Here is a 25411-nt window from a genome sequence, read left to right on the forward strand (position 1 = left end):
TTCTAAAAGCCAAGTACCTCATTCCTTTCTGCGCTGGTCCCGCTCCCGCGGATGTAGGACAGGGTGGTCCGTGACCAGACCAGTAGTACTGGCTGAGTAGGGCGCCCTGAGGGATCACGCCACTGTCCGAATACCCGAGTCTCGTCTGTGCATCCAAGTACCTCGTTCCTGAGTCAACGTCTGTGCCTGAGTCTGTCTGTGCATCCAAGTACCTCGTTCCTGAAGTCTCGTCTGTGCATCCAAATACCTCGTCCCTGAGTCTCGTCTGAATCTCCATGTTCCGGTCTTCGCTGCCCTGGCCTCCATCCGGCCTGCCGCTTCTTGCTGTACCCTGCGGCAGTTCCGAAAGGGCTTGGAACGGTCGGAGGACTGTTCATAAGACCATCATTGCGTTGTTGGTCTTCTGAAGCGTGCAGGTCCGGAGGAGGATCAGTATCTCCAGTCTTCAGTCCAGCCTCGCTCCTGTCCAGCCCATGCTCGGGCATGCCTCACCTACCGCGGCACCTCTTCGGAGTTCCTCTGGGGTCGAGCCGTGGCCCAAGAACACACATCTCTTGGTAAGTGGGACCGCTCTCCTAGCACTCCACAACAATGTATTCATGTTAGACATATCTGAGGTCCAGCAATGGTCAAAGGTAGGCAGAGGTCAATCGTATCAGAGATCCTGGCAAGGGGTCAAAACCAGTTATCCATCTGAGGGAGGAGAGGAGGGATGGATAGTAGACAGGCAGGTGAGGGCAAGAATAATCAGGCAATGTAGAAGGAGCAGGCAGAGGCAAAGACAGAAGACAAACCGACAAGGACTGGATGAAGACTGAAGCACCAGGCTCTACTTGAGTAGCTGGACTTGTTCCTGAGGCAATGAGGGAAAGACAGCAAGGGTCTTTTATAGGCCTAGGTGTCTGATATCATCTGGAGGCGCTGCGGGCCTCTTTCCGCTGTGAGCTCTTTAAATGCAGGGAAGTCGGGCATGCATGTGCCTAAGGATGCCCATGGCTTGTTGTTGGCGGCATCCTGCTGCAAGAAGCAGTAGCAGTTCTTCACCACGAGGAGGCCCAGAGGCTTGGGGCGGTCAGTGGGAGCAGCCTGCGGACCACCAAGCATAACAGTGTCTCATATTTAGAGGTAGCTCCAACCACTCGGCTACTCTGGCAGAAATACAAAAGTACAATTAAAATACCTCCCTGCATTGATAAAAGTAGCAACAAAAGCAATTCCCTATCAATACTGTAATGATCTTATCTTCAAAATATCTTGGTGTTCATATCTCCCAAAATGACCAGCAAAAGTTTGTCTGAGATTGCAAAGCAATGACTAACTTCTCTGGAATTTGTAGTGTCTAGCAATAATATCTTCTTATGTCTGAACAGAACGTCAATCATTGCCATAAAAAAAAACAAAAAAACACCCTTGCACAGGAGACTCGCACATGTTGCTGTTTTGAGCATCTGGCTGCTCTGATGAAGGATATGAACATGTGCAGAATGGGAGAGAGGCTCTGGGCAGCTGTGGATTTCTGGAAGTTTGTGGCATGTTTGTCAGTCAAAACGTTGTGCATAGAAGACAGGAGGCACTGGACAGAGTGAGGGCAGCTCAGAGGGTGCCGGAGCGCCGGCCTGGTTAACGTTTTCAGCATGATGGCTTCAGGCAAGGTTCAACAATCTGGGACCTGCAACGGATCTAAAAACGATCACTTGAGCTCTGCAGAGGAGTATGACCAGGAAATACACATGAAAATGTGTAAGAAGATTGCACAGCTGACCAAGGTGAGAGGCTACTTAATCAGGGGAGTGGAGTGATGGCAGTAATAGGTGTGTTGCAAGAAGCATTTTCAAATTCTGTTGCAGGACAGTATAAGAAGTGTGCGTGCGTGTGTGTGTGTGTTAACAACTTGAAAACTAACTAGTGGGAGGAGAGCTTTTTTAAATCACTATCAAAAAAACAGGCTCTGGCATTGCAGAAACTTTATTTCAAATGAGCTCCTAAGAAACAAATTACTCATAGGTTTTCTTTGATATTCAGATAAATATACTGTGTACTGCAATGTAAATTTGTTTCTGCACAGCAGTTCTGGCACAAAGATCAGTGAATCTCATTCATGTAAAATTCAGCAAATACCGGAGTGTGCTCTCCGGTATTCACTAAATGAAAACATATACAACTATAGAAGATTCCACATTTTATTCTACCAACTACATAGTTTGAAATGCAGTCCATTAGGGTTTGTGTGTATGCGTGTTTATATAAAGAACATCTCAAGTCCTATTTGCAGTATAAGTCTGAGAAATATTTGAAGCCAGCTGCATGGTCAACCACCGGTCTTCTTACAGAGACTTATTAAAATTATGATTATCATATATTAAATCACACCAAATGATATATTATCAATGCCAAATTTTTAATACCAATATTTTGCATGCCTCCATTTTGTATCTTAATACAAGTTTTTACATTGAAGTTGAAAATAATTACTTACTCAAACATTCAATTTGGATATATTAATCCTGTAACTAAATTAACTAAAGCATGAGGTAAAATCAAATGAGTACACAATCTCAACTAGGTCTTTAGTTTGTAGAAAAGGTCTTCGCTGTGAAATGTCCAGCTTCTTATAAATTTTTCCTAGCCGTAAGTCTGTGCTATTTTTAATATAAACAGTTTCATTGGTTCTAACCCTTTCTCCCCCTCTTTATATCTTCCCTTCCTAGCCAGCTTGAGACAGATACCTTTACTTCTTTGGAGGAAAGTCTCTTTTGTTGACTAATTTTCAGTGACACTCTTTATTTTGCTAACAGGGTATCAGTCACCTTTGTTTACTCCCTGGGCTTCAGCAATACTAGCTCAGTGGCAAGTCAAGGTCTGCTGGCTCCAGCCAGGAGCCTTGAACTTGTTTCTGCAGTCAAGACACGTGGTCAGCCCCACGATTTTATTTTTGCGTACTAAAAACGGCACACAGAGCACTGTACAACACCACCTAGATCAGTGAAAACAGTTCCAACTAACTCCAAGTCATGAGTGGTATGTTGAACCGGTCATGTTTGTTTTTGGGTTTTTTTTAAACTCGCTTCTCTAAGCAGACTGGGAGTTCTCCTGTGTTTGTCACTACATATGCTTAGGGAAAAGACAGGCTCAACATGCCACTCATGAACTGGTGCTAGTTGGCAGCTCTGAAACATGGATACAATCAATGATCAACACAATACAGGTGCAGTGGACAAAGAAAGTCCCCTACCCCTAAGATCTTAGGATCTAAATAGGAAGAAATGGAAACTTACAGGCAATACAAGAATGAGAGTGCTTATTATACTGCTGGAACAAGAAATCAAAATCAGAGCCATCTTAAGGCTGTAGTGGGACCCCCACATTTTATTATTGCACCAGGTATGTCTACCTATCTATCATACCCATCTTATTCACTCCTCTCTCCCCTTCCCCCTCACACCCCTTCCCTCTCACTCCGTCAATTCTTCTCTCTCTCACCCCCTTGTTTATCTGCCTTTTCTCCTCGCAATCACTCCTTTTGTCTCCTTTCTCTATCTCTCCCCCTCCGTCTGCCCTTTTCCACCCCTCTCCCCCGCCTTGCTTGTTCTTCACCCCTTTCTTCTCTGTCACTCACTCCCTAGCTCACTCCTCTCCGTTCTTCCAACCCACATTTCTCACCCCAGCTCACTCTTCTCTTTCCACTGTTGCTTATATTTCTTTCGTGTTTTCCGCACACAAAATATAATTTATATGCACAAAAAACATGTTCTGCATGTAGTTAAGGGCAGAGAGTTAGGAGCATACCTTTTGTATTCCTTTTAGGCTCTTTACTTGAGTATTGGGACCTGTACTCAGGATTTATACACAGAAAATATGCTTTGTGCACACAGAAACTGTTTTCAGCAAGGAAAGCTTTGTTTTGCAAATAAATCATATTTTATATACAGAAAACATGCTTTTTATGTACAAGGCATGTTTCTGTGCATAAAATCCCAACTACAGGTCCTGTGACCAGAAATCAAGGGTCTGCCTATAGACTAACATTAGCCCTGAAAACTTTACTCCAGCTCAGATTAGGAGCTAAATTTCTAGAGCTAAGAAAGCACAAGGTAAGCTTGCGCACCTCTCTGCATTAGGGAGTAATATCTAATGCCTTTATTATCAGAGGATTTGCATGAGGAGGTGCTAAGGATTATGCGCAGTTCTATGCACACTTTTTTTGTATGTATAACTTCTCTTGCTGCATCAGCAGTAAAGTTTGCACACAAAACATTTGTGCACAACTGGAAATTAAACTGTGTGCTCTGCTGAGTGCACCTTATTGCATTGACCTGTTAGAGTGCAGCTCCTTTGAAGCAGGGATCTCTCTAATGTTCCCGACATGAAACTCACCTTGAGCATAGGTTTGCTACAGGACTGTTAGACATCTAATTTTAAAGTGAAGTGTACCACCTTTGCGGCTGCTCAGAGAGCCATATGCAAGGGGTACCTGTCCCATCTGTGCCCTTAATCTCTGCAGTGTTGTATGTTCATGGGTGGTAATATGCTGCTGCTGGCTGCTCCTTCTATGGCAGTGCTTCCCAACCAGTGTGCTTTCAAATCTGATCAGGTGTGCCAAGAATAGTCACCACTACCTTATGGTCAGATCCAAGCCAGCACCTATGTCCTGCTCTCAGCACTTTGCAGCAACAAGAGATACCAGTGGTAGCTCTGAAAAGTGTAGGAGCTTCTTTCTGAGAGCATGTGTAATCATGCATGCCTCCTTTTTCTAGCTACAACATGAGCCCTGGAGTGTGTTAGTTAATGTGCAGTATACAGGGTATGGCAGCTAGGCCCTGCTTTGTGCAGCTTACATATTTCAAACAGCACCTTCTTATCTTCCCCCCTCTAAACCTCCGTCCTTGAGTCATTCCAGCTGCTGTCTTATCCTCAGGCTGGGTGAGAGAGGGACAGCATGCACTGAACACTGGATGCGACTCACTGAGTTGTAGACAACAGTGGATGAGCTCTGGCAGCCACATGCACCAGCCAAGGCAACTAGCCAAGCCAGCTACCTATACCACCCCAACTTCTCCCTTCTCCTGCATTTGTATATAGAGGGAGTTGGGCTTCTGTGACAAATTCATGTGTTCCTCTGTCCCCTCACACCCTTTGCTTTAAAATTTGGAAGTGAGACTGGTAGAGTTTGCAGTGCTTCTGTAGCTCTTCTTTTGGCTATATGGGCCTTCTTCCTATCTGCCCTGCTTGATCCGTGGAGGTTGGTGTACCGCGTATTTTTGTTAATGTGCCTTGGACTTGAAAAGGTTGGGAAACACTGTTATATGGCAACCCCCAGATGCAGTTCTTCACGGTCACCAATCCTTCACCTGATAACCACCACTACCCTTCCATTCTGGTGTCATCCACCTTCCTGCTGGCAGGAGAAAACAGCGGCAGCACTTCGTAGCAGTGACTGTGGGGAAAGGATACCACTTTTGGCACTCCCGAAAGCCAGTCCTGTGTATACTTTTCCTTTCACAAGGAACTTTAATACACTCGGATAGCATGCTTTCCAGACGGCTTTGTAAAACCTATTAAAGAGCATTGGATTCATTATTTGTCAAATGTTTGTGTTGTTTTTAGAAAGTTATATTAATGAAAAGATCTTGCCCTGAACCTGCGTCATAGGAGGTACTACAGCAGGGTGCATGTGACATGTTTAAAAAATAAATTACAGATACAAATAAAGAATTACAACATAGAAGAAAGACACAATGATGCCAGTATTCAGTAAGAAGGCCAGTGAACAAGTTATCTGGCTAAAGCTTGGATATCTAGCGGGATAAACTTTCTGCTGAATATCCATGATTAAAGTTATCTGGCTAACTTTAGCCAGATAACTTTTAAACTTAATCGACCATCTTTGAATATTTCTGGTTAGGTTTAAAATGTGGCTGGATAACTAGGAATTCAATGGCTATATTCAAAACAGAATATAGCTGGTTAAGTGGACATTTAGTGCAACAAAAAAAAAAAAAGTCCCGCAGACCTGGCGGCCTGAAACATAGGCTATCACCCATCTGCTCTTCCAGGCTTTGCCTCCCCTACCCCCCAAAACTCCTCTGACAGAGATCATCCCAGCTGGTGCTTTCTGCATTGCTATTGACAGCAGCTCTGGGTGCGTAAGTTCCAACACTGCTGTCAATAACAACACTGAAAGCGTCTCCTGGGATTGCAGTAGGAACATACAGTCCAGATGTATTCCACACATTAAGAAAGGTGGAAAGAAGGCAAAACAATTACCGGCATGGTTAAAAGGGGAAGTGAAAGAAGCTATTTTAGCCAAAAGATCTTCATTCAAAAATTGGAAGAAGGATCCAACAGAAGAAAATAGGATAAAGCATAAACATTGGCAAGTTAAATGTAAGACATTGATAAGACAGGCTAAGAGAGAATTTGAAAAGAAGTTGGCTGTAGAGGCAAAAACTCACAGTAAGAACTTTTTAAAATATATCCGAAGCAGAAAGCCTGTGAGGGAGTCAGTTGGACCGTTAGATGATTGAGGGGTTAAAGGGGCACTTAGAGAAGATAAGGCCATCGTGGAAAGATTAAATGATTTCTTTGCTTCGGTGTTTACTGAAGAGGATGTTGGGGAGGTACCCGTAATGGAGAAGGTTTTCATGGGTAACGATTCAGATGGACTGAATCAAATCACGGTGAACCTAGAAGATGTGGTAGGCCTGATTGACAAACTGAAGAGTAGTAAATCACTTGGACCGGATGGTATACACCCCAGAGTTCTGAAGGAACTAAAAAATGAAATTTCAGACCTATTAGTAAAAATTTGTAACTTATCATTAAAATCATCCATTGTACCTGAAGACTGGAGGATAGCGAATGTAACCCCAATATTTAAAAAGGGCTCCAGGGGCGATCCGGGAAACTACAGACTGGTTAGCCTGACTTCAGTGCCAGGAAAAATAGTGGAAAGTGTTCTAAACATCAAAATCACAGAACATATAGAAAGACATGGTTTAATGGAACAAAGTCAGCATGGCTTTACCCAGGGCAAGTCTTGCCTCACAAATCTGCTTCACTTTTTTGAAGGAATTAATAAACATGTGGATAAAGGTGAACCGGTAGATATAGTATACTTGGATTTTCAGAAGGCGTTTTACAAAGTTCCTCATGAGAGGCTTCTAGGAAAAGTAAAAAGTCATGGGATAGGTGGCGATGTCCTTTTGTGGATTGCAAACTGGCTAAAAGACAGAAACAGAGAGTAGGATTAAATGGGCAATTTTCTCAGTGGAAGGGACAAGGGAGTGGACAGTGGAGTGCCTCAGGGATCTGTATTGGGACCCTTACTTTTCAATATATTTATAAATGATCTGGAAAGAAATACAACGAGTGAGATAATCAAATTTGCAGATGACACAAAATTGTTCAGAGTAGTTAAATCACAAGCAGATTGTGATAAATTGCAGGAAGACCTTGTGAGACTGGAAAATTGGGCATCCAAATGGCAGATGAAATTTAATGTGGATAAGTGCAAGGTGATGCATATAGGGAAAAATAACCCATGCTATAGTTACACAATATTAGGTTCCATATTAGGTGCTACCACCCAAGAAAAAGATCTTGATGTCATAGTGGATAACACATTAAAATCGTCGGTACAGTGTGCCGCGGCAGTCAAAAAAGCAAACAGAATGTTGGGAATTATTAGAAAGGGAATGGTGAATAAAACGGAAAATGTCATAATGCCTCTGTATCGCTCCATGGTGAGACCGCACCTTGAATACTGTGTACAATTCTGGTCGCCGCATCTCAAAAAAGATATAATTGCGATTGAGAAGGTACAGAGAAGGGCTACCAAAATGATAAGGGGAATGGAACAACTCCCCTATGAGGAGAGACTAAAGAGGTTAGGACTTTTCAGCTTGGAGAAGAGACGACTGAGGGGGGATATGATAGAGGTGTTTAAAATCATGAGAGGTCTAGAACGGGTAGATGTGAATCGGTTATTTACTCTTTCGGATAGTAGAAAGACTAGGGGGCACTCCATGAAGTTAGCATGGGGCACATTTAAAACTAATCGGAGAAAGTTCTTTTATACTCAATGCACAATTAAACTCTGGAATTTGTTGCCAGAGGATGAGGTTAGTGCAGTTAGTATAGCGGTGTTTAAAAAAGGATTGGATAAGTTCTTGGAGGAGAAGTCCATTACCTGCTATTAAGTTCACTTAGGGGTAGATTTTTAAAAAATGCGCGATCGCGTACTTTTGTTCGCGCACCAGGCGCAAACAAAAGTACGCTGGATTTTATAAGATACGCGCGTATCTTATAAAATCCTGGATCGGCGCGCGCAAGTCTGCCGATTTTGGGCAGTCGGCGCGCGCCAAGCCGCGCAGCCTGCCTCCGTTCCCTCCGAGGCCGTTCCGAAATCGGAGCGGCCTCGGAGGCCACGCCACGCCACGTAAATCCACGCGCGCCAGCAGGCTGCTGGCTTGCCGAGACTCGACCCGGGGGCGGTTCCGGAGGGCGCGGCCACGCCCCCGGAACGCCCCGGGCCGAAACCACGCCCCCGGGTCCGCCCTCGAAACGCCGCGTCCCGCACCCAAAACGCCGTGTCGATCGGCCCCGCCCCCGACATGCCCCCCCCAAAAAACCCCGGGACTTACGTGAGTCACGGGGCTCTGCGCGCGCCAGCGGCCTATGGAAAATAGGTGCGCAAGGCCCTGCTCGCGTAAATCCAGGCGGATTTACGCGAGCAGGGCTTTTAAAATCCGCCCGTTAGAGAATAGCTACTGCCATTAGCAATGGTAACATGGAATAGACTTAGTTTTTGGGTACTTGCCAGGTTCTTATGGCCTGGATTGGCCACTGTTGGAAACAGGATGCTAGGCTTGATGGAACCTTGGTCTGACCCAGTATGGCATGTTCTTATGTTCTTATGATCCCAGCAGAAGGGACAGTTTTTGCAAAGTACTGGCAGAATGGGAGGATTAGGGGTGGGGGTGGGGGTGGAAGGAGAAATGCAGAAAAGAGGTTATAGCATAAAATGTATGCAATACTGGGGAGCTGGTGGAGGAAAAGCAGCTATAGATCCCAAATCAATTTTTATTTTTAAATGCTGTCAGAAGGGTTTGGGGATGGGGGAGGCTCGACCCACCAGGGCCTGTGGATGACAGATTGGGTGGACATCTATGTTTTGGGCCACCAGGCCTGTGGGACTTATTTTTTGTTGTTGCACTGTATGGCCACTTATCCAGCTATATTCCTTTTCAAAAATTGGCCAAGTTAGCTGGATAGTTTAGTCCTGCCCTGGAATGCCCCCAGAGCACCTCTTTTTTTTTTATCTGACTAGATTTTAGCTGAATAATGACTTATCCGGCTAAAATCTAAGCGGTAGATTTTAAAAGAAGCGCGTGTGGCCTACATGTGCGTGCGCTACCTGGCGCGCACACATGTAGGCCTGATTTTATAACATGCTTGCGCAGGCGCGCGCATGTTATAAAATCCAGGGTCAGCGCGGGCAAGGGGGTGCACAATTCTGCACCTTGTGCGCACCGAGCCGCGCTGCCTTCCTCCGTTCCCTTCCTCCTAACCTAACCTTCCCAATCCTTCCCCTAACCTTCCCCCCCCCAGCCCTACTCTAACCCTCCCCGACTCTTGTCTTAACTTTTACACCTGCCTCCGGGCAGGCGCAAGTTGCGTGCACTGGCAGCCTGCCGGCACGCGATCCTCCGACACAGCAGCAATTGCCGCTCTGTCGGATGCCTCTGGACCCGCCCCGGGACTGCCACGCCCTGCCCCGGACTGACCCTTTTGTAAAGCCCTGGGACATACACGTGTCCCGGGGCTTTATGCGCATCGCCGGGCATTTTTAAAATAGGCTCAGCGCACGTAGACCTGGTTACGCGTGTAAATCTTCTGGATTTATGCACGTAACCCTTTTAAAATCTGGCCCTAAGTGGATAAGTGCCCCAATATTCAAAAAATTGGTATTTAGCTGTATAACTTGAGTTATCTGGCTAAATACCTTTGAATATTGACCCCCAAAATTTATAAACAAATATTTCAAAAGAAAAATTGTTAATGTGGTAATGTAAACAGTGATACCAGGAGTGGAGGCAGTATTACAACTTTTTTCTTTATCTTGCTACAAACAGGTCTAGTTTTCAGAGTAAACATGATATGCAAATTAACTCAATTCTTGCACCAACATAGGCAAATATATCTGATGAATATTCATTGTGGACATCCAAAATACATAAGAACCTGGCAAGTACCCCAAAACTAAGTCTATTCCATGTTACCGTTGCTAATAATAGCAGTGGCTATTTTCTAAGTCAACTCAATTAATAGCAGGTAATGGACTTCTCCAAGAACTTATCCAATCCTTTTTTAAACACAGTTACACTAACTGCACTAACCACATCCCCTGGCAACAAATTCCAGAGTTTAATTGTGCATTGAGTGAAAAAGAACTTTCTCCGATTAGTTTTAAATGTGCCACATGCTAACTTCATGGAGTGCCCCCTAGTCTTTCTATTATCCGAAAGAGAAAATAACCGATTCACATCTACCCGTTCTAGACCTCTCGTGATTTTAAACACCTCAATCATATGCCCCCTCAGCCGTCTCTTCTCCAAACTGAAAAGTCCTAACCTCTTTAGTCTTTCCTCATAGCGGAGCTGTTCCATTCCCCTTATCATTTTGGTAGCCCTTCTCTGTACCTTCTCCATCACAATTATATATTTTTTGAGATGCGGCGACCAGAATGAATTGTACACAGTATTCAAGGAGCGGTCTCACCATGGAGCGATACAGAGGCATTATGACATTTTCCGTTTTATTCTCCATTCCCTTTCTAATAAATCCCAACATTCTGTTTGCTTTTTTGACTCCCGCAGCACACTGAACCGATTATTTCAATGTCGCCTAGATCTCTTTCTTGGGTAGTAGCACCTAATATGGAACCTAACATTGTGTAACTATAGCATGGGTTATTTTTCCCTATATGCATCACCTTGCACTTATCCACATTAATTTCATCTGCCAGGTCAGATGAATTTCATCTGCCATGCCATGCATTTCCATGCCCAATTTTCCAGTCTCATAAGGTCTTCTTGCAATTTATCACAATCTGCTTGTGATTTAACTACTCTGAACAATTTTGTATCATCTGCAAATTTGATTACCTCATTTGTCATATTTCTTTCAGATCATTTATAAATATATTGAAAAGTAAGGGTCCCAATACAGATCCCTGAGGCACTCCACTTCCACTCCTTTCCACTGAGAAAATTGTCCTTTTAATCCTACTCTCTGTTTCCTGTCTTTTAGCCAGTTTGTAATCCACGAAAGGACATCGCCACCTATCCCATGACGTTTTACTTTTCTTAGAAACCTATCATGAGGAACTTTGTCAAAAGCCTTCTGAAAATCCAAGTATACTATATCTACCAGTTCACCTTTATCCACATGTTTATTAACTCCTTCAAAAAAGTGAAGCAGATTTGTGAGGCAAGGCTTGCCTTGGGTAAAGCCATGTTAAGTTTGTTCCATTAAACCATGTCTTTCTATATGTTCTGTGATTTTGATGTTTAGAACACTTTCCACTATTTTTCCTGGCACTGAAGTCAGGCTAACCGGTCTGTAGTTTCCCGGATCGCCTCTGGAGCCCTTTTTAAATATTGGGGTTACATTAGCTATCATTCAGTCTTCAGGTACAATGGATGATTATAATGATAGGTTACAGATGTTTACTAATAGGTCTGAAATTTCATTTTTTAGTTCCTTCAGTATTCTGGGGTGTATACCATCCGGTCCAGGTGATTTACTACTCTTCAGTTTGTCAATCAGGTCTACCACATCTTCTAGGTTCACTGTGATTTGGTTCAGTCCATCTGAATTATTACCCATGAAAACCTTCTCCAGTATGGGTACCTCCCCAACATCCTCTTCAGTAAACACCGAAGCAAAGAAATCATTTAATCTTTCCACAATGGCCTTATCTTCTCTAAGTGCCCCTTTAACCTCTTGATCATCTAACGGTCCAACTGACTCCCTCACAGGCTTTCTGCTTCGGATATATTTTAAAAGTTTTTTACTGTGAGTTTTTGCCTCTACGGCCAACTTCTTTTCAAATTCTCTCTTAGCCTGTCTTATCAATGTCTTACATTTAACTTGCCAACGCTTATGCATTATCATATTTTCTTCTGTTGGATCCTTCTTCCAATTTTTGAATGAAGATCTTTTGGCTAAAATAGCTTCTTTCACCTCCCCTTTTAACCATGCTGATAATCGTTTTGCCTTCTTTCCACCTTTTGTAATGTGTGGAATAAATCTGGACTGTGCTTCTAGAATGGTATTTTTTAACAATGACCATGCCTCTTGCACACTTTTTACCTTTGTAGCTGCTCCTTTCAGTTTTCTTCTAACAATTTTTCTCATTTTATCAAAGTTTCCCTTTTGAAAGTTTAGCACGAGAGCCGTGGATTTGCTTACTGTCCCCCTTCCAGTCACTAATTCAAATTTGATCATATTATGATCCCTATTGCCAAACGGCCCCACCACCATTACCTCTCTCACCAAATTCTGTGCTCCATTGAGAATTAGATCTAAAATTGCTCCCTCTCTTGTTGGTTCCTGAACCAATTGCTCCATAAAAATGTCATTTATTCCATCCAGGAACTTTATATCTCCAGCATGTACCAATGATACATTTACCCAGTCAATATTGGGGTAATTATTACTGCACTACCAATTTGGTTAGCTTCCCTAATTTCTCTTAGCATTTCACTGTCAGTCTCACCATCTACACCAGGTGGACGGTAGTATACTCCTATCATTATAGTCTTCCCCGACACACAAGGGATTTCTACCCAAAAAGATTCAATTGTGCATTTAGTCTCATGCAGGATGTTTATCCTGTTGGACTCTATGCCATCCCGGACATAAAGTGCCACACCGCCTCCCGGGTGCTCCCTCTGTCATTGCAATATAATTTGAACCCCGGTGTAGGACTGTCCCATTGGTTGTCCTCCTTACACCATGTCTCTGAGATGCCAATTAAGTCTATGTCATCATTCACTGCTATACATTCTAATTCTCCCATCTTACTTCTTAGACATCTGGCATTAGCATATAAACATTTCAAAGTTTGTTTTTTGCTTGTATTTTCGTTCTGCTTTTTAATTGATAGGGATAAGTTAGAATTTTTTAGCTCCGGTGAGTTTTTAGTTACAGGCACTTGGACTACTTTTCTTATTATTGGAACCTCACTGTTGGGATGCCCTAATTCTAATGCATCATTAGTATCTTTTGATGATACCTCTCTCTGAACCATGCGCTGCTTAGCAACTGTCGGCTTTCCCCTTTGTTCTAGTTTAAAAGCTGCTCTATCTCCTTTTTAAAGGTTAGCGCCAGCAGTCTGGTTCCACCCTGGTTAAGGTGGAGCCCATCCCTTCGGAAGAGACTCCCCCTTTTCCAAAATGTTCCCCAGTTCCTAACAAAACTGAATCCCTCTTCTTTGCTCCATCGTCTCATCCATGCATTGAGACTCCGGAGCTCTGCCTGCCTCTGGTGACCTGTGCGTGGAACAGGGAGCATTTCAGAGTATGCTACCATGGAGGTTCTGGATTTAAGCTTTCTACCTAAGAGCCTAAATTTGGCTTCCAGAACCTCCCTCCCACATTTTCCTATGTCGTTGGTGCCCACATGTACCACGACAGCCGGCTCCTCCCCAGCACTGTCTAAAATCCTATCTAGGTGGCGCGTGAGGTCTGCCACCTTCACACCGGGTAGGCATGTTACCAGGCGATCCTCACGCCTACCAGCCACCCAGCTGTCTACATTCCTAATAATTGAATCACCAACTATGACGGCTGACCTAACCCTTCCCTCCTGAGCAGTAGGCCTTGGGGAGATATCCTTGGTGCAAAATGACAATGCATCACCTGGAGAGCAGCTCCTTGCTACAGGATCCTTTCCTGCTGCACCAGGTTGATGCTCTCCAGTCATGAGACCTTCTTCCTCCAAGGCAGCACCAGGGCTGCCTGTCTGAAGTTGGGAGTTGGCTACTATGTCCCTGAAGGTCTCATCTATATACCTCTCTGTCTGCCTCAGCTGCTCCAGGTCTGCCACTCTAGCCTCCAGAGATTGGACTCATTCTCTGAGAGCCAGGAACTCTTTGCATTGCATGCACATGTACAATTTCTCACCGGTGGGTAAAAAATCATACATGTGGCACTCAATGCAAAAGACTGGGAAGCCCCCCTCTTGCTGCTGGGCTGCTGCCTTCATCTCAGTTTTGTTCAGTTCCTAGTTAACTTTTAGGTTGCTATGGGAGTAGGAATGTGTCCAATTAATGTCCTTTAAATGTATTAGTGAATTCACTACATGTCTGGTAGTAGCCTACAGGGGAATGATCAAACTCTCAATAAAGTTTTTGTTGTTGTTGTTGGGGTTTTTTTGTGAAAGTGGCACCTGCCTATAAATTAAAGGATAAGCTAGGGGTGGGTGGGTTAGGAAATACAAACAGTCTAACTTCAGTTAGTCAGCCAGAGTGACTCACTGCTCTCTTGATTAATAAATGTTGGTACCTAATCAAACCAAATCACACTACCTCAACACCTTTCCAAGGTGAGTAACTGAACTGAACTGAACTTTTCAACCTTTTTACTTAGGTATACACTGCTCCTAGCTTATTTCTAGCTTCTGGCTACTTTTTTTTTTTTTTTAATACAAACAGTCAGTTCTGCTTACTAGCTGCCTTACTGATTGACTATTTAAAAATACAAATAGTCTGACTTCTGTTTATTTGCTGCCTTACTGACTATTAAAAGCACAAACACGCAAACACACTAAATAATATTCCCAAATAGTTAACTTTGCCCCAATACTTTTAAAAAAGACAATGTTCCAAGCAAAAACTTACTGATTACTTTCAGCCACCAGCAAGTGTGAAACACTTATTTCCAGATTTAAATAGCAATGTTAGCAGACATAACTCATGCCTTATTTTTAAAATAACCCCTCCTGGGTTTCTGTTCTTAGAAACCTTGAAGTTTTTTTTACAGCGCTAATGCATAGTCTAGAAACTGTAAGCTTATTTATTAATACAGGAGATAATCTTAGCATAGACAGGGACTTATTTCACAGGAGACATCCTATTGTTTTGTGGTTACTTTTATTCATAGTGCTCAGTGTGATTAGCTCATCATAAACAAATGTCAGGTTTATTTTGCTTTGAGCATGAAATCAAAAAGGAGAATTTTATACTATTTGGAAATATGATATGTGAAAATGCTTGCATGTTAAAATAACATTATTATTATTGACTTGATTATCTGCAATTCTAATATAATCTAATGGTTTACATATCCTTAAAAACTATTACAATTAATTAAAACCAATTAAAAACATTGCAATCAATTAAAATATTGATAAATATACATATTCTAAAAATAACTAATACATAATAAAATAGAAAAAACTAAATAAACATTACGTCTCTTAAAATCCTATGACACTTGGCTTACATATTTCTGTTAATTTTTTGCTGTTGCGTAAACATAGGCTTATAGAGATATGCATAACAGTTTTGTTGCTATGGAAATGTCAAGAATGTCCATTTGTAATTTATTACTTTTTATTCAGCAGCAAAAAAATAGTATTTTGAAAAAAAAAATAGCTTCAACATCTTTAAAGTATATTCACAGGATGAATATGTTTGAATGAAAAAAAAACAAGATTTCAAAGATTTCTAAAATTTAAGATAATTGTTTTTTTCCTGAAACTCAACAGTATTGAATTCCAGGTTGAGGGTACTAAGTAAATGAAGGCTGTTTGTTGAATACTCTCTAATCAGATCACAGTCAGAAGGGGAACCACAAGCAGATCCTGTTTTGAAGACCTCAGTGAAAGTGCAGGTACATAAGGGTTTACATCAGAGAGCAGTTACAGAGGATCCCCTTTAATTAAAACAATAAAGACTAAGCACACAATTTTTTATCTAATTCTGAAGGTTATTGGTAACCAATGAAGCTCAGTCAGTAAAGGATACCGATTCATTCTTAGTGCCAAACAATAGTTTTGCAGTTTATGCTATTTTAACTACAGATGTCTAATCAGATAAAAAGTGATCTAATCTTCTAAGAATTAAACAATGAACCAGGATTTTTAAATCTTTTAAGTAAAATAAAATCAATTTTGATGCAAAAGGTGCAAATGAAAAAAAACCCAAACACTTTTGTACCATCCTAGACACTAGATCTTTCATAGTTACATTTGAGTTAGGGAATGTGATTAAAAGTTGATAATTTCTACTAATCCACAATGCCTCGGTGTTGGGCAGCTTGAATTTTAATCTGTGTTCTTTTACCCAAACTGCAGCTGCAGCCAAATGAGAATTTAAGGCAGATCATCATATCCTTTTACTGAATCTATAAATGCCATGAGCTGAATATCATCAGCTTAAAAATATCCACAAAAACCAAGCTCCTGAATTAAGGTTGTTAAACAAGCATGATAAAGATGAAATAGAATTAGTGCTAAAATGGAACCCTGAGGGATCTCAAAAGGCAATGGAGGGTCAGCCAAGTTGGCATTGCTCAAACTGACAAGGAAAGAATGAATAGAACCATTTTAAAACACCTCTCTCCAATCCCAGTTCTTGCAGGCATCGTAATAGTAGGCCATGAGGTTAATTGGTACAGACGGCAGACACATTTTTGTCAGTGCAGACAGACATAAATATCATCATTGATGAACAGCACTATCTGTGATATGAAAATAGAAATGATTCAAATAGGCAGTGACAGCAGAATGCATCTCAACCTCTTAAGCATTTCAGATTAGCCTGTATGATCAGTTTCCTTATGGGAGCGAAGAAGTCAGTCTGCTGCAAACTGACAATATTTTCCTAAGAGAAAGAAATATCTCAGCTTGTGATTTCAGAACAAAAAATAAAGAAGAAAATCTTTCACACGTCTTATGTGATATAGATAACTGTAAAGAAGGAGTTGATATAATGAGCTAAACAAATATTTAAAAACTCAAAGGAACTCAGCAGCCATATACTGTATCACTTGTTATGAAAGGAAAGTTGGAACGGAAATATTTCAGTCATCACCAAGGAATTATCCTCAGGGTCTAATGCACGATGAAGAAAGTTAAATGAAGACTATATTGTACATTTGAGAATTGTTTTTCTTTGTTCATAGAATAATGAGCAGTACATTCAAGTAATGTACCACTAAATTATTAAGACAAACATATGCTTTTAGATTAAAAAAATAGATGAAAATGTCATCTTGACTACTATATAATGATGCATTTATTTATTTTAAATTCTTACTTGGTTTTTATTCTGTACAGATAGCTTGTTGTTGTTAGAATGCTTGAAGGGAAATTCTACCATTGAAGTTCAATATGTGCTCTGTCAGCATTCTTTATGCTAATAAAAGTAAGCAGTTATGCAACTCAATTTTTAAAGATGTATTTAGGTGAGTGTATTCATGCAAATACATAACACATCTTTTATTCACTTCAGTCTACACCCTCAAACATGGAATTCATCTGGTCATCTGCTACCATGGTCATAACTATGCAGGCAATGAAAGAAATCATATTATGGCAACATCTTGAAAGCCCTGTATGTGACCACAGTGGTGGCAGAGCAGAGGATTAAATGGGCTTTCTTCATGTCACACAGTTGATAGGATAATGGGTTGCACTAAAGGGAAACCAATAAATAAAGCCCAGCAGACAGAATGTGATTTTTGTCCTTTCAAACTCACTCTCCTAAAAAGGAAGAATTTGATTTTCCTATAATTTTCTGTCTGATCAGAAAAAAAAGATAAAAATGAAAGAAGGAAATTAATAAGGTGATATGTGAGACTGCATGGTACAAGTGTCTATATGGAGATCACTAACCAAGAAAGAATGTTTTTTTGGTTTCAGTGGCTCCAGAAATATGATACTGTACCGCGTTGTTATACATGTTCCAAACTTGTACACTGCTTATCCTTTTTTTTTTTTTTTTTCCCAGCAGATGCCATTCATGTTTGCATGGATGGATTAATTACATAAGTTTTTCATGGATGTCTTGAGACAGAAATCCAATATCTATATAGCTCACTATGATTTAAAAGAATGTCACTGGCAGCAGAGGGATTTTTGACCTCGTCAGAAGCAGTCAATAAATTACAATGAAATAGTTTGACGGGAATATCTAACACAGTGCTTACAGTATATATGATCTTTTTTTATCTAATCCTAAAGATAATTTGCCTTTTACTCAAACTGTAATCGTGTGTGTTGTGAAGTGCAAGTGTAAGAAAAGGGAATCAGACTACAAAATATGTTCCATCTTACAAGATTTATGTTAGATTTTACTATGTTAATTCAGTCGCCATGGAAAGAGATATGTTTATTCAGTGAAGGATTTCATTCTGAGTTAACAGCATGCTTAATATTATTTACAGTTCTTGGCTCTCTGTATAGACAAAAACAAATTCACAAAAACACATTTAAAAGAAAACAGCATAGGACATATAAAACTATTTCAATAGGCTCATACTGAAGTGAGACAATTTATTAATGCAAAGCTATAAACCCATGCTATGTTTATTATATAAAAATGAGAAAGCTGTTTTAGATTTGCATTAATAAGCAATCCACTCTTATTAAAGAGCTTCTTATTTTTTTATACGCCACCTTTTGTTGTTGTAGGTGGTTCCCTATCCCCAGAGCGCTTGCAGCCTAATAAGTTTGTACCTATGGCAATGGAGGTTAAAGTGACTTGCCCAAGATCACAAGGAGTATCAGCAGGATTTGAACCTTGCTTTCCTTGGTTCATAGTCTATAGCTGTAACCGCTGCTATTCCTAGTGACAAATGAACTAGCCTTAAAACACCTGCCACTACTAAATTCAAAGATGTGCTGGACAGGGCTCCTAGGAGCCCCTTCTTAAAATACTTTTTGAAAACACCTCCTGAAATATTCATTCTTTGCCAGGGCCCATGAGTCCTCATTACAGGCAAAAACATAACATTTTTGGTACATACAACAGTCAGGGCCATGGGAAGGGTTGCTCTCTTCTTGCCTGGCCCTCAGGAGGTGGGAGAAGGCCTGTCTCAGCAACAAAGAAGGTGGCACAAGACATCTTTTTGTCTGTAGTGATCAAACCTTAAACTATGTTGTCCATGCACTTTTTATATCATGGCGATCCTTGGTAAGACAATCAGCATACTAATAAAAGCCAGCTAGTTTGCCCCATTTCCTGTGCAGTTCAGCCAGCCAGGAGCTCATCTAGTGATAGATTTACGGCAAACCATTTTATAATATTTCAGAAGGAGATAGTGTGTTGCACCAAGAAGAACAGATCTGGTGAGAGCCCCTTGATAAAATATTACTAGCAGGTTATCTACTGAATTTCGTTGTAAACATCTTACACAATGAGGTAGACTTTAAAAGCCTGGAGTATGCATCAAATGGGGGATGCGCGCCCAAGTCGGGCTTGTGTGCGCTGACTGAATTTTTAACGCCACCCAGATGTGCGCATATCTCCCGCTGCACGCACATCTCGATTTCAAAAAGGTGTGGGCATGGTGAGGGTGGGGCATGGACATTTCGGGGTATGGCCAAGAGATGTGTGTGTGTGTGTAAATAGTTATGCACCCTAGCACGTGCCCAGGTCCTCTGCTGTGTAACTTTACTTTTGCTGTGGAAGATGTGCAAATTAAATAATTTAAAAAACTAACCATCCCTGAGGAGTTTAAAGGGTCTGGAGTAATTGGGGGGAAGTGTAGGCTTTTCAACCGGGGGTGGGGGGGTGTTGCAGGAGCTAGCTCTATGCTAGGAGAACTGGTGAGCGAACTGTTGAAACTGGTCATGGCGTAGATGCACACCCATTTTAAAATTGTCCGACTTTCACGGCAGAAACCCAAGATGCGAGGCTGGGTGTGCATAAGCTAAAAATTATGCACATGTGTGCATGCACCTAGGCTATTTTGTAACATGTGGGCACATGTGCACGCAAATTATAAAATTGCCGCATCCCTGGGCATGTGCCAATGCACGTGTCAATGTGTGCCGCATGGAAAGTTACCATCCCTTTGTCTGGAACATTTGTAGGTTGCAATGCCTTATTTTTAGACTAACATAATAGCAACCAAAAATTTGTAGTGCATGATATTTGGAGACCACATAGGTCCCTTTTTCAATGTGGTCTTTAAAGTTCATGTGCTATAACATTTAGTCCTCAAGAGAATTCTGCTCTACTGTGGAGTGCAGAATATGAACAGAATTTGGCAGACCCTAGCGTGTCGGGAGTGGAGGCCATCCTGCTCGCAGAAAAGATAGAGTAGGCCCCAGCGTGCTGCGAGCGGAGGCTGTCCCACCTGCAGAACGCCTGGGCCTGCTTCATCTTTGCTGCGAGTAGGACAAGCTCCGCTCGTGCCACGTTAGGGCCTATTCCATCTTCGCCACGAGCAGAGGCCATCCCGCTCGCGGCGAAGATGGAGCAGGCCCCGGTGAGAGTGAGTCTGTGTGTGTGTGAGTGTGTGTAAGACTGCAAGCCAGTGAGAGAGAGAGAGAGAGAAAGCATGTGGAGGGCGAGTTGGTGTGGGTGCCAGAGAAAGGGAGCCTATGTGAGGAGATTGTGAAGGAGTGTATATGTGTGAGAGATTGGGAGCTCGTGTGTGGAAAAAGGGATTGTGTGTATATAAGGGTGCTTGTTTGTGAGAGAGGGAGGCTATATGAGGGTGTGTATGTATAAGAAAGAGAGCCTATGTGAAGGGATGTGAGTGTGTGAGAGAGAGAGAAGGAGCCTATATGTGGGTGAGGGGTGAGCAAGAGAGGAAGCCAGTGTGCAGAGGTGTGTAAGACAGAGACATAGGTAGCATGTGTGAGGGTGTATGTGTGAGAGAGAAAAGGGTGTGTGTGCAAAAGAGAGAGGGAGCCTTTATGAGGGGATGTGTGTATGTGCAAGAGAGAGAGATGGAACCTGTGTATGTGTGCGAGAGAGAGAGAGAGGGCAGAGGGAGCCTATGTGATGAGCAGTACTGAGAGAGGGGTCAAACTCTGGGAGTGGAGATAGAATGGAAAGAATTGAGCCTAGAGGGGGAGGGGAGAGACAGTGATAGGTGGAGGAGTTGGGGCCTGAAAGGGCAAATTGAAAGGAGACTGGCCAGGGGATTAGGGAGAGAAGGTGGAAGGGACACTCTTACAGTGAACTTTTAGGGAATGTCTGTTCAAAATATTTAAAACTGCATCTTTAAGTAATAATTTTTTCTGTATTACATTTTGAATTAATTACTTAAAGACTTATATGTATATTGTGTTATTTTGACCAATATAAAGTTTGCACAATTTTGCAGACTTTAAAATTTGTTTTGCACAGAATCCCCCCAGGAGTATGTTGTGATTGTTCTTATGTTGGAATAAGAATCCTACCTAATAAACGAAGGATGACCGACGTGCCGCAAATGCGCAGTAGAGACCAGCTCTACCGCGCATGTGCGAGCGAGCACGTCGGTCTGAGCCAGAAAAAAAGAAAAAAAAAATGGCGGCGTCCAGTGGCAGCGGCGTCCAGTGGCAGCGGCAACGTCGGGAGGCAGCGGCGGCGGCGTTGAGTGGCAGCAGCGGCGGCGTCCGGTGGTAGCGGCGGCGGCGGTGGGTGGCAGCGGCGGCGGCAGCGAGGGAGGAGAGAGAGAGGGAGGGACTGACAGAGAGAGGGAGGGACTGAGTGAGAGGGGAGGAGAGAGAGGGAGTGGGACTGAGTGAGAGGGAGGGAGGGAGTGGGACTGAGTGAGAGGGGGGACTGAGTGAGGGGGGGAGAGAGAGAGAGGGAGGGAGGGAGTGGGACGGAGAGAGGGAGGGAGTGGGACTGAGAGAGGGAGGGAGGGAGTGGGGACTGAGAGAGAGGGAGTGGGACTGGGACTGAGGGGGAGGGAGTGGGACTGAGGGGGAGGGAGTGGGACTGAGGGAGAGGGGGAGGGAGTGGGACTGAGTGTGAGTGAGAGGGAGGGAGAGAGGGAGACTGAGTGGGAGGGAGGGACTGAGTGGGTGAGAGGGAGGGAGGTAGGGGGTGGTGAAGAGTGAGGGGAGAGAGAATGAGGGGGAGGTGAGAGACAGAGGGATGTAGCCCGTTTTAACGGGCTTAACGGCTTGTGTTGGTATAAGAAAAGGTATTGCAACCTGCTAGGATTCCAGTTTTCTCCAACAACCCATATAGTTCGGGGGGGGGGGGGGGGCGGAGAGAACTACAATTTTAAAATATTGTTAAGATCTTCTTAAATAAGGGCTCTTGGACAATTTGTACTAAATATGATAAAAATAAAAAACTCCTTATTTCATTGAATCATGCTGCTTACTTATATACCAGGACAGTTATTTCTAATTTGTAATTATTAAAGCTGTGCAGATCATCAGACTAAAGTTTAGTAATGCACAACCAGTAGTTTTATTGCACAGCTGCAATATTAACATCCAGTTAACATGTTAGGATGTCAATTAGTTAAGCAGCATGATCAATGGAGATGGCACCTGCAGAGCTATGGTAGTCTAACTGGCATGTTGGTTAGTGCATAAGCAGTATGATACAACTAATGAGTGAATATTGCAGAGATGATGGAATGGCTAGCAATGCAGAGAACAATTGATCTGTAGGGTAAAAGTGGCAAAAAAGTAACAGTAGCAGACTTACTTGTTATGATTGGCAGTCTGTGGGCTATCCACAGGAACCACTGCTCTCATATTTGGGACCAGTGCATCTTTCCTAACCCCAAGATGCGGAGAAAACGCTGCCAGCATAAATGCGACAGGATGCCACTGACTTCTGCACACTGTGTGTCTCCCTAGGTGTGCGCGCGGTAATGTCACCTCTCTGAAAGGGACCACCGCAGGAAAGTTTCCATGGTCCCTATTGATGATGTCCTGAGAACTGCCCTTTATAAGGGAAGCTCCCCAAACACAACCTGCCTCAGCAACAGGTCAAGCTACTTCGAGTAGAGCATGTGTTGCTTCTGCGCCTGATCCCTGCCTTTGTTTCCAGGCTTGTTCCAGTTTTCAACCAGCTTGTTTTCAGTCTTTGTCCAACTTGTCTTTGGTTTGTCTTCTCTTGTCACTGTCTGCTCCATCCAAGTTGCCCACTTGTTCTTGTTCTTGCCTGTCTGCCCTTCTTGTCAGTCCCTCTGTTTCTCTTTTGAACAGATACATGGTTTGACCTTGGCCTGGACCCTGGATATGCCTGACTACTGCTTGCCTCTAACCATTGCCTGGACCTTGGATACACCTGACTGCTGCCTGCATCTGACCCTTGCCTGACTGCTGCCAGCCTCAGCCTTGCCTGGACATCAGATACGCCTATTACCTGCCTCCAACCCTAACTACTATGGATATTCTCTATTGCCATCAGCAGAGACCCCACCTACGTCCTGCTGGCCTTGGCATCCAAAGGAATGTAGGCTAGTATAGGTGAAAGTCCCGAATGGTTTCTGCTTCATCTGGGTCCACTTGGGCCTGCAGGAAGAGTGAATCCTGCTTTGGCCCAAGGGTCCACAGTGACAACAGGTTGCTGAGGCCATGGACTCGGCGGACTTGATTTCATTACAGGCTATCTCTGGCATAGCTCACAAGCTATAAGAACAACAGGCTGCCTTGGAGCTCATGAACCAGTTATAGACTGTCTTGCCATGCGACTGGATGCCCTGACCATATCTACTGCACTGTCTTCACCTGTAGCAGCACCTCTACCTCCTCCAATGTCCAGTTGGCTTGTTCCTCAATTGCCAGCACCACCCTGCTATGCAGGGGATCCCAAGAAGTGTTTGGGATTTCTTAACCAGTGTGGAATGCACTTTCAGTTTCCTTTGTTCCCCAATGACCAAACAAAGACCACTAACATTCTCTTGTTGCTAGAGAGAGCAGTGCTGGCCTAGGCCTCATCCCTTTGGGAACGAGAGGACCTTATCCTACTTGATCTCCAGCAGTTTACAGAACAATTCCATTCCACCTTCAAGGAAACAGGACGGTCAGCCTTGATGGCTTCGGACTTACTCCAACTTGGCTGAGTATGCCATGGAATTTAGAACCTTGGTTTTTGAATGAACTGGCAGCGGGACAGCTTGATCACCATATTCCTGGAAGTCCTCTATGGGAATATTAAGGACAAGCTCACAGCCTGGGAGTTTTCCACCTTGTTGGAAGCCCTCATTAACCTCACTGGCAAGATAGAGTGACGCCTGTAGGAGAGAACCTGAGAGATCCACTCAGCACATAGAAGCATCACATGGGCACCATCCTTCCCAACCTCCACGTATCTCCACACCAGCAACTTTTCCAGCACTGGAAGAACCAATGCAAGTGGGCTGCGGCTATTTGTTCCCCGAAGCGAAGCTCCAACTCGGGCAACAATGCCTTTATCTCTACTTTGCGGCTCAGGGTCAACTCTTGGCTCAGTGCCCCAAGAGATTGGGGAATTTCAGTGTCCAGGGTTGCTTGAACACATGACCCTAGGCCACACTACCCTGACTCCCCTGACTCCCCAGCTTCTCCTATCAGTCACACTAGAACTGGGCCCCATGTTTCTCCATCCGGGCCTTGGTGGACTCAGACTCTGGGGGAAACTTCATATTGCAGGATCTTGTCAACTACAAATATCCACTGTCCAGATGACTCCACCGCTGGTTCTTTCCTCAGTCTATGGAGACCCTTTTCCAGGACAGGTGACCTGGTCCACCGTGCCCCTCACCTTATTCCCTGGCTCCTTACACAGAGAAAATCAGCTTCCACATCTTTCCCAGAGCAGTGAATCATGTTATATTAGGCCTTCTGTGGCAAAATCAACCACAGTTTGATTGGTCCATTTTGAAGCTCGCTCACTGGGAATCTGGATGTATGGGCTCCTGTGTAGTACCCGAAGAGTCGTCTCATCTGGTGATCATGGCTTCTGCCTTTCCGGATCTTCCACCTCCATAATCAGAAAACAGGGATGTTCAGACTGCTTTGCAGCACCTCTGGGAAAATAACCTTTTGATTCAGCCGAAATCTGAGTTACGTTCTCAGTCAACTCTGGCAATGCCTGTGGTATGGCACATATTTCCAAGCTGAAAGGTGCAGAAACCAGAGGACAGAAGATACATTTTAATGTAACCTATGAACACTTACAGAAACAGCAGGATAATGAGAGATCCAACTGGAAGTATGTAAGGGAAGAAAACAATCTGACAAAGAAAAGACTTGAGTCACTTATCAACTTCAAAGATGAAGAAATATGGGTTTTACGTACCAAACTTGAGGCAGAACATAAAAGAAGGATAAGAAGTGAAGGAATCCAGCAGTTTCTTATATTTCTACCAATCAAGAATCTGAAAAGGGAGCAAGATGCATTTTCCCTTGCAGCAAATATAGTCCAGAAGGGACCAAGACTCCCCATAAC

The 25411-nt window shown here is 43.2% G+C and overlaps 1 protein-coding gene and 1 long non-coding RNA gene across 2 annotated transcripts in view; both read left to right on the forward strand.

The window, feature by feature from the left end:
• Window positions 1–1426: 1426 nt before the first annotated feature.
• The window catches only part of FAM184B (family with sequence similarity 184 member B), a 104418-nt gene continuing 80433 nt past the window's right edge, over window positions 1427–25411 (forward strand). The window contains exon 1 of the mRNA XM_029605956.1: window positions 1427–1766. Within this exon, the coding sequence (XP_029461816.1) occupies window positions 1635–1766 (132 nt within the window). The 5' untranslated portion in view covers window positions 1427–1634. The remainder of the gene's footprint in view (window positions 1767–25411) is intronic.
• LOC115084974 overlaps window positions 3124–25411 on the forward strand; it is a 31826-nt gene continuing 9538 nt past the window's right edge. Inside the window, exon 1 of the long non-coding RNA XR_003854684.1 lies at window positions 3124–3381. This is a non-coding gene — a long non-coding RNA (uncharacterized LOC115084974). The remainder of the gene's footprint in view (window positions 3382–25411) is intronic.

This window comes from Rhinatrema bivittatum, chromosome 1 (assembly GCF_901001135.1).
Source record: "Rhinatrema bivittatum chromosome 1, aRhiBiv1.1, whole genome shotgun sequence".
Taxonomy (NCBI): domain Eukaryota; kingdom Metazoa; phylum Chordata; class Amphibia; order Gymnophiona; family Rhinatrematidae; genus Rhinatrema; species Rhinatrema bivittatum.